This window comes from Homarus americanus, unplaced genomic scaffold (genome assembly GCF_018991925.1).
Source record: "Homarus americanus isolate GMGI-L3 unplaced genomic scaffold, GMGI_Hamer_2.0 scaffold31037, whole genome shotgun sequence".
Taxonomy (NCBI): Eukaryota; Metazoa; Arthropoda; class Malacostraca; order Decapoda; family Nephropidae; genus Homarus; species Homarus americanus.
In genome coordinates this window covers 601,493-610,871 of record NW_024722227.1, presented here as the reverse complement: position 1 = coordinate 610,871, position 9,379 = coordinate 601,493, and the positions used below count along the sequence as shown (strand labels likewise).

General features: G+C 40.2%; 1 protein-coding gene and 2 long non-coding RNA genes across 3 annotated transcripts; all 3 read right to left on the bottom strand.

Moving 5' to 3' along the window:
• Positions 1-1,682: 1,682 nt before the first annotated feature.
• Positions 1,683-2,110, bottom strand: LOC121862531. Its single transcript, XR_006088250.1, has 2 exons — positions 1,968-2,110; positions 1,683-1,754 (listed from the first exon to the last, which is right to left on the bottom strand). It is a non-coding gene; the product is annotated as an uncharacterized LOC121862531 (long non-coding RNA).
• An 832-nt stretch (positions 2,111-2,942) lies between these two features.
• Positions 2,943-4,148, bottom strand: LOC121862530. Its single transcript, XR_006088249.1, has 3 exons — positions 4,095-4,148; positions 3,537-3,612; positions 2,943-2,989 (listed from the first exon to the last, which is right to left on the bottom strand). It is a non-coding gene; the product is annotated as an uncharacterized LOC121862530 (long non-coding RNA).
• A 3,225-nt stretch (positions 4,149-7,373) lies between these two features.
• LOC121862529 (glycine-rich protein 5-like) lies at positions 7,374-8,757 on the bottom strand. The gene is made up of 4 exons (XM_042360834.1): positions 8,650-8,757; positions 8,187-8,256; positions 7,719-7,889; positions 7,374-7,494 (listed from the first exon to the last, which is right to left on the bottom strand). The coding sequence occupies exons 1-4, from the start codon at positions 8,650-8,652 to the stop codon at positions 7,478-7,480; spliced, it is 261 nt and encodes an 86-aa protein (XP_042216768.1). The 5' UTR covers positions 8,653-8,757; the 3' UTR covers positions 7,374-7,477.
• Positions 8,758-9,379: the final 622 nt, after the last annotated feature.

Here is a 9,379-nt window from a genome sequence, read left to right as displayed (position 1 = left end):
ACTGTCTAGTCACTAGACAGTAATATTAGTACCCCCTACCCCGCACCCCTGAAGCCCCGTACCCCTGTACCCCGTACCCCCGTAACCCATTACCCCATTATGACCTCTACTCTGTAATCCTTTTTGCGCCACCACTCACATGAGTACGGGGTGCCCAATAAACTAGCTGCTGTCCGCGGCAAAATTAAAAAAAAATAGATAAAATAAAATAAAATAAATTGTCAGTTGCGTGTCTCAAACCCGCTGGTCACTGTGTACACACCACCAGCGGCCGACCTTCTCTGTACACTCTACATGAAGGTGAGATCACAATCCCTCTCGCTAAGAACGTGGAGTGTGCTGGGTAAGACAACAACGAGGCGGGTCCAGTCTTCTTGCCGGTCAGCCAATCCCGGGCGGTTGTCTGCAGACTTTGACTCCTACTACAGAATAATACATAAATTCCTTTTTTGTTTTCCTTAAGTTCATGACAAGTGGATTTGATGAGTGGGAGGAAATACAGGAGAGAGTTTAGTTTATTTCTCTAACGTTTCGGGCTACACAGAACCCATTCTTGACACTGTTCATACCACGTTCCAGACATATTCTCTAAGTAGTATCAGTGATGTTTTCTTGTAGAGAGCTTCATTGACATTGACACTACAAATACATAAAACGATCTGTGGTAACTTGTGCATCTCACTTGATACAGTTTCCTCTCTGTGAGTGAGCGAGTGAGCAGTTACATCCTGACAAGCTCAAATAATGAAATACTTTAGCCATATAATAAATAATGGGAAAGTTATTTATTTTATTCGTGTTGCCTTTATTTGTCTTTATCCAGTCTTATAAATGAATAGTCACAGAAGGACAAGTTATAGATAATGTTGATAAAGAATGAAGACAAATGTAAGAAGTGAAGGAGGTAGTGGCCAAGACACCCCAGTATCCAAGAAGTACTGTGTACCAGGCCCCACGCGTAGATAGGTCCACCGCCTTCGTAAACTTCCCAGAAACAGAATTTATTAAGGAATTTCAGCCCAGATATCCTTATAGGTATACTGTGGTAAGAGTATCATAGCCCCATAACCCAGCGATTAATAGGTACTCTTGTGACTAAAATCTTCCATCTACCTGGAGTTGTTTCACCTGGTAGAAGTTATGGGGAGGATTTCACCTCAAAGTTGATTCGGGTTTAATGGATTACAGAGACTAGTGAGGCTTGCGTGAGGCGGTCTATAGACTCCGTAGACCTAACACATCAGCGAAGCAACATACTCAACGATTTTCATGCCAATAAATATTTCGGAATTTCCTGTGCGATTTTCTTCACAACACAAGTAATTCATATTTTCAGTTTTAATATACCAGTTCCTTGTTAAACCAGGAGGGAGCATATCCATCCTCCCGTGTCCTTACATCTCCTTACAGCTTCTCAGACTTACATCTTAACCAATAGTATACTAGCAAGGTGTATAATGTGAAAGTGGTCCTCTGGGAACGAACCAGTAAATCTTAGGAGACAAGTACTGTCTCCACTCAGCCACCGCACCTCTTTCTCTAAATATATTATAAAACTCATCTGTATAATAATAATGGTTGCCCCTCGTGTAACAAGGATGGCCGGCCCATATCAGTCAACTTCACTCGGTATGGGATGACAAGTTTAAGCTACAAGTGATGGAGGTTAAATAAACAAGTCATACATTTATTACGAGACAATATCTCTTTATTTGTTCTTGATGAAGGTAACTTTCTCCTTTACCCGCGAGTACCTGTAATGTAAGCACAGGTATTATTAATGTTTTACCTGGGTCTTCCTGGAGCTAATTAGTACTACGTATGTGAACTATTTGTTGATATCGATAATATTAGATGTAAAATATAAAGTAATTTGTCTTTCATTTGTAATTAAAGGAATAAAAGGTATTTCTGTTTATTTGGGGGAATTATTAATATGAAGGTAATTCTTGATCATCTCTACTTACTTCCAAGACCACCGCCGCCTCCAAATCCACCTCCTGATCCACCACTTCCACCTCCGTGATGGCGATTTCCTCCACCACCACCACCGCCGCCTCCAAATCCACCTCCTGCTCCACCACTTCCACCTCCATGATGGCGATTTCCTCCACCACCACCACCGCCGCCTCCAAATCCACCTCCTGATCCACCACTTCCACCTCCGTGATGGCGATTTCCTCCACCACCACCACCGCCGCCTCCAAATCCACCTCCTGCTCCACCACTTCCTCCTCCATGATGATTATTTCCTCCACCACCTCCAATTCCTCCACCACCTCCAAATCCTCCACCGCTACCACCTCCTCCTATTCCTCCACCACCTCCAATTCCTCCACCACCTCCAATTCCTCCACCACCTCCAAATCCTCCACCACTTCCACCTCCATGATGGCGATTTCCTCCACCACCACCACCGCCGCCTCCAAATCCACCTCCTGCTCCACCACTTCCTCCTCCGTGATGATTATTTCCTCCACCACCTCCATTCCTCCACCACCTCCAAATCCTCCACCGCCACCACCTCCTATTCCTCCGCCACCTCCAATTCCTCCACCACCTCCACCTCCCACCACCACCACCTCCAAACCTCCACCGCCACCACCTCCTATTCCTATTCCTCCACCACCTCCTTTTCCTCCACCACCACCACACCTCCAAATCCTCCACCGCCACCACCTCCTATTCCTCCGCCCTCCTATTCTCCGCCACCACCTCCTATTCCTCCACCACCTCCTATTCCTCCACCACCACCTATTCCTCCACCACCACCACCTCCAAATCCTCCCACCACCACCCTCCATTCCTATTCCTCCACCACCTCCAAATCCTCCACCACCACCTATTCCTCCACCACCACCACCTCCAAATCCTCCACCACCACCTATTCCTCCACCACCACCACCTCCAAATCCTCCACCACCACCTATTCCTCCACCACCACCACCTCCAAATCCTCCACCACCACCTCCTCCAAATCCTCCTCCACCTGTGGGAGTAAAACAAAATACAAGTCAATACTCTTGCTGTCACTTAACATAATCACAAGGTACACAGACTAACTGGCTCGGTCTACCTGTGTTCGTGAAAAAAAGTTCTCTAACAACTAACTTCTGGTTCCTTGAGCACCAAACGATCCTCAACAATCATAGAAATAACAAATCACTAATCTAGATAACAATGATGACGTGGGTGATAGTGACGTCATAACTCAGAAGGATCGTGACGTCATGACTCAGAAGGATCGTGATGTCATGACTCAGAAGGATAGTGACGTCATAACTCAAAATATTTGATGTGTAATTTATAAATATTTAAGGCTCTGATAAGTGGTATATAACACTTCAGTATTTAGGCCAAATATTAACGTGGTTGACCTACACTGTCTTCTATACTGTCTCCAACACTGTCTCCAACACTGTCTCCTACACTGTCTCCTATACTGTCTCTAACACTGTCTCCTACACTGTCTCTCTTTTCTCATAATTTCTCTCACCAAATAAACTTTTCTCTCGGTCTCCAGATATTTTACTCACCTCCACCTGGATGACGTCTGCCGGCCACGGAGACCAGGAGAACAGCCGAGGCCAGGAGAACGATGATGAGAGGTTTCTGTGGAGAACAACAAGTAGAAGAACGTCAACACTGGGCAGAGATGGACTGTCCAGGTAAGGTACCAGACACCATACGTTACCTCAGACACCATAACACGTTACCTCAGACACCATAACACATTACCTCAGACACCATAACACATTACCTCAGACACCATGAAATCACACCAGGAGGAAAACATTGTACAGAACACTAAACTATTTAATTACCAGAGTTAATAAAGAACCTTTCAATGACTTAGGAAACTAAAAGTACATTAAAACTCTCCGAATCTTATATCAAAACAATATACTTTCGCTACCCTTTGACATCCTCTTTACCTGTGATTACCTGTCTTAAATTTTTACCTGTAATTACCAGTGTTGTATTAAGTTCCTAATCATTATAAGTTAAATTTCCAAAGTTAATCATTTCAAAACACTGTGAATCTCTCTGAATAATGATAACTTAGGACAGTACACCGAACAGTGCTGACTTACCATGGTTGTAGAGCTGAGTGAGGGTACTACCGTCTCCCCCAGACTACTGACGCAGGACTCCGGTGTTCCCTCCCTATATATATATACTCATCACCAAACCAACAATGACATCAACACACAGAAGGATATTTTGCAAGATCATCGAGAGAGTTGTTGACATAGGAGGAGGCGGTGAGGATGGGTGGGTAAAGTTAAGGATTTCCTAGAAGATGGAGTAAACTATTAGGTAAGTCGAAACAACATTAGTCTTAACTGATGAACAGTGTTTAGTGATGAAATATTCCTCGTTGTGGTATTTGATTTACAGTTTTGAAATTAAATGTTGCAAAAATGAGTAACTCTTGCGGGATTAACTATGGCGGGATTAACTATAACAGGGCTTACTATTGCAGGCTAATATTACAGAATTAACTCATATTTATTTCTAAAATTACACAGATTTATATAAAATAAACGAAAAAACATAACTGGATGACGTCACTGTGAATCATCTTTCTCATTATCATCATCAATGTCTTAATAAATTCCTGTAACTGTGATCTCAATATTGATTTATGTCAATTTTATATCCGACATTAATTCCAAGAAAACCTTTACGATGTTGTTGTGACTTTACCCAGTGTTCAGACTCTTGGGCCAGCTCTATTGTTAATTTTAGTGTTAGTAAATATTTTCTGTAGATAAAATGAAAAATGAACTTCAGTGTAAATATCAAGTAATAATGTTTATCAGGGATTTTGTTTTTTTTTCAGTTCGTATAAAATTTAAGTAACACAGCATTGAATAGGGTGTCTGTCTGTCTGTGTCTCCGTCTCTGTCTGTCTGTGTGCGCGTGCGTTATGCAAGACTGCTTTATTTAGCATTGAACCGGGGTTGGACATTGTGAAACCTGATTTAATTTCTTAGTTATATATTCAACTTAAAAATTTGCATTGCGTTTAATTAGTTTCTATTATATGTCTGTTTTAGTGTAGGTGTTGTGATTGTGTAATGTATTTTATATATAGTGTAATGTAAGTTGGGTATTGTGAATAATGTTAGTTTTTGGCCTAAGTATAGAGATGCTGTGGTTCCCTGTCTGGAGCCTACGATCAGTGACAGACTAGCCATGTGGACCTCAGGTATCAGGAAACTTGTTATTTTGTAGTGCTGCTCATTGCTACTTCACCATAATGCAGTTATTGTGAAGTGTGTTGTATTATAGGTAGTGTTTACATGTCAGGTTCATTATAAAAGTTAGTGTGAGGCTTTTGTGTTTTTTTTCTGCTTCAGGGTCACCGTCCTCCTCCACTCATCATTTTCTTATTAGATGATAAAGTTTAAATACTTTTGTAAATAGTGTTAAAATAGGCTTGTCTTTTTTCAGTTCGTAATAATAACTTATGTCCTTTGTTTTGTATTTGTTCAAATTAATGTTTGTGATATTTTAAGTACTAAGTATCTGATTTTCTTAAAATTGTGACTGTTGAGTCTATGGCCGAATGGTACGGTCTGTCAGGAGTTGGTTTCTCTGGTTGTCTACTGGAGTTGATGGTCTTGGTGGGCTTGTTTATGATGTCCTTGTCTACGGCTGCGAGCATGGAATATGTTTAGTGATTTTAGTAGCACAAAAACACTGCCATCAGGATACCCAGCCCCTCGCTTTAAACTGTACAGGGTGTGCTGGTGTACGTCACTGGTGGACATCAGTTGATTCTGTTGTTGCGGACGTATGGAAGTGTTTGTTCGGGGTGGCCTTGAACTCAATGAGGCACTTTGAGGGCCACCGACAGAATTTCCAGACGGAAATTCCATGGTGTAGTACACTGGTAGACATCTGTCAATATTTGTAAGCACCGCGGCAGCCTTGTCTCAGGGCCACTGACACAGTACTCACAGGTTAGTACTACACTGGTGATTGTTATTGTGAATCAAGATTGTTTTTCCCTTGCGATACATTATTGGATCACTGTTTGATAACCAATTTTTGTACTGATCATTTGAATGTTTTGTTGATAAATCCCGGAGTAGTGAGGATGGTAAGGAGAGGAGGGAAGGCAAGGTAGGGGGAGGGGCGGGGACAAACAGACTGGCCAGGACACGCCGAGGACACGTCTAGACTATGAGCGCAGAGACGGGTGTGTGTGTAGAGGTGTGATAAAATTTCTATATAAAAACGTAAAACTTTAAAAATAAGAATACATGAATATTTATTATGTAAACAACAAAACTACTCAGTCACTCAGGTGTACACAGTGTTCCAGATAAGTGACACACCTGGAGTTAATCACCTGTTGTACTTTGTCGTCTTAGAGCTGCAATAGCCAGATGGATATGTCTACAGTTCTTCAGGTGTTATGCAGGTTACTGTCAGTACTCGGTAGTCTCACATGTACGACCCTGACGACTGAGGTCAACAGAGGAGCCTGGAGGTATAGTAAAGATGTATTCAGTCAATAAACTTCCATAATGACACAATACACGTACAGAATTTTCTTCAAAGTTATAAAGAACTTTTGATAGATATATTTACTCAAGTTTATGGATTAAGATAAACACAAATTCTGTTTAAAACTTCAATACAGTAGAATATGTTGTACCAGATTGCTCTAAAACCCAGACATTAGGAAGAGAATGCAGAGTAACAAATGAGAGATATTTTTTTTTCTGTATTCCTTATTGGATTCATTGGTTTAAATTTATCACTTAAAAGGTTCCGATGTCTTATCTTGGTCACAGCCGGGCTATACACCTCCCCTCCTCCCCTCCCAGGCTATACACCTCCCCTCCTCCCCTCCTTCCTCTATCACAATACATGTACATTTATCTATGGTAACCTTTCTTGTAAAATTTTCTAATATATTTTTTTAATAATCTGATGTTTGTTTACACTGATGAAGATTCTTGTTATCACACATAGACGGACCTGTTGGCTATCTTATAATACTCGGAACTTGATGATAACATAACCCTTAATTAATGTTTTAAGGTAATTTAACAACCTAATCAAGATATCACATAAACAAGAGAAACTGGATCACATTTTGCATTGTCTAACATCGTAATAAAGTCATCTATACCAACACTTTTGATCCAATACTCTGTTAGTTGTTCCAGGACCTTACTGTGACTTGTGTTCTTACATTGTTAAAGTGACAGTGTCTCTTTCCAGGTGATGGGAGACCTTCACTCTAGAGGCTGACACCGTGGCTGACACCTTGGCTGACACCGTGGCTGACACCTTGGCTGACACCTTGTTGGGTTTCTGCCACAAGTGATGGAGGTTAGATAAACAACTTCTACATTTATATTTGCGAGAAAATTCCTTTATTTACCGATAATGAAGATGTTGAAATTATACAAGACATCATTATTAGTTCTTAGTTGTCAGTTGAGGATGTTGTTTATTTACCATGATGCCCTGTAATATAAAAACAATTATTAGATAAATATTTCTCCTTGATCTTCGAGAATAAATAAAAAACAAGAATATTTGGCAATTAAATTATAGATGACATCACACCAACGCCAAAATGTAAAATGTAAAAATATTAAGTCAATTTTATTAATCAATCAAAACTCATTATTTTTCTTTAATTATGAGGAGATTCAGGAACATATAAACACTCATTGGTTAGAACTTACTTCCAAAACCTCCTCCAAATCCATGTCCTCCTCCAAGACCACCTCCAAGACCTCCACCTAGGTCGACCTCAACACCTCTTCCTCGACCGAATTCAAGATCAATGTCTGCCTCAAAACCAGCTCCGCCTCCAATACCATGACGGCCACCACCACCTCCGCCTCCAAATCCACCTGCAAAGAGGAAATAATTAATAATACATAGCATATGGTATTAGATTCCTCAGGTAACTCTCTAGGCTCACTCAGGTACATAAACAAGGTGATCAATGAACTAATTAGAACACCTGGCCAAGTCTTACACCTTCGAATAAACTCTCAATTGAGATATTTTATTAATTACCTTAAAATTTCTAACAGATATTTACATAAAATATTAATATTTCCCAATTGTATAAGATAAATGTTGTTTTTTATACAGTTTAATATATTACTTCTATTTGACTGAATATATCTTGTTTCTCTACTCACTTCTTCTAGGGAGACCAGTTACGGAGACCAGGAGGACAGCTGACACCAACATAACCAAGAAGTAAAGTTTCTGTGGAGGAGAACAAGTATAGGAGATACACTTAACACTGGTAGGAGATACACTTAACACTGGTAGGAGATACACTTAACACTGTCATAATATAATATCAACATCCCGTAAGAATAAGAGGAGTTAAATCCATCATCACAAGTCTGGGGGGTTTAGCTTCCTTCAGGTGTAATGATCAGACCCAAAAATATATAGAATTTACAATATATTCTTCGTCATCCCAGAATCAAAATCTATATGAATTAAAATTACAAGTATATAACATAACAATATAAAAAAGTCAGTGTTGTAGTTCAAATGATCACAAACTCGTATATTAACATAACTTCTGGTGGAATATATTAACATAATTAAACATGGCTTAAATTAACACATCAACACAGACGACTTTACCATGACTGCCGGGCTGATTAAAGGGTTCTTCTGTCTCGTAAAAGCGCAACTCGGTGACTGCTGACGGTGGTGACTACTGACGCTGGTGCTGGCGACTAGTGGTATATATACTGCCGGGTCACTATATCAATACCACAAGAGTAAACAGTGTTACGAACTGGTAAGGGATGATGGAGTAAGAGGGAGGGACGGGAGGTGTAAACATCAGGGAAAGTGTACGAGGAGTTGAAATGGTCCGGGGAAGTCCTTGTTGAGCCAGGGTGTGGCCACGAGAAGGTGGGGAGGGGGGGAGAGACGAAGAATATTTGCCATAAGAAGAATTAAAACTAAGGAATGAAAGGAGGGAACAGAAGAATGCATCTCAAGGAAAAAACAAAGAAAAGAACTTGAGAATATGTAAAACTTCGAAAGTAACAAAGAATCAAGTAGTGAAGAAGTCCATAATAATGTATCGCGTAAAAAATATATATATTAAATTTTTATTTGAAGAATAATGTCGATTTCCTTATCTTTAATTTGCGCCATTGTGTGTGTGTGTAATAATTAACGGTTTATTGAAAGAACATGGCATCGAAAACGCTGAAAATACACCTTTTCACATATCCGTTGAGACATTGTTACATAACTATTTGACAAATTTCATAACCGAATGACAGAACACATATCTAATGACAATCTAAAATAACTGTTCGTTCATGCTAACGGAAGTGATTGACATAAGTTATGAAGT

Bases quoted from the DNA above. Each gene is read 5' to 3' on its own strand.
- LOC121862529 (XM_042360834.1), bottom strand. The intron at 7,890-8,186 runs GTGAGTAGAGAA...TCCTCTTTGCAG, and splicing joins AACTGGTCTCCCTAGAAGAA to GTGGATTTGGAGGCGGAGGT.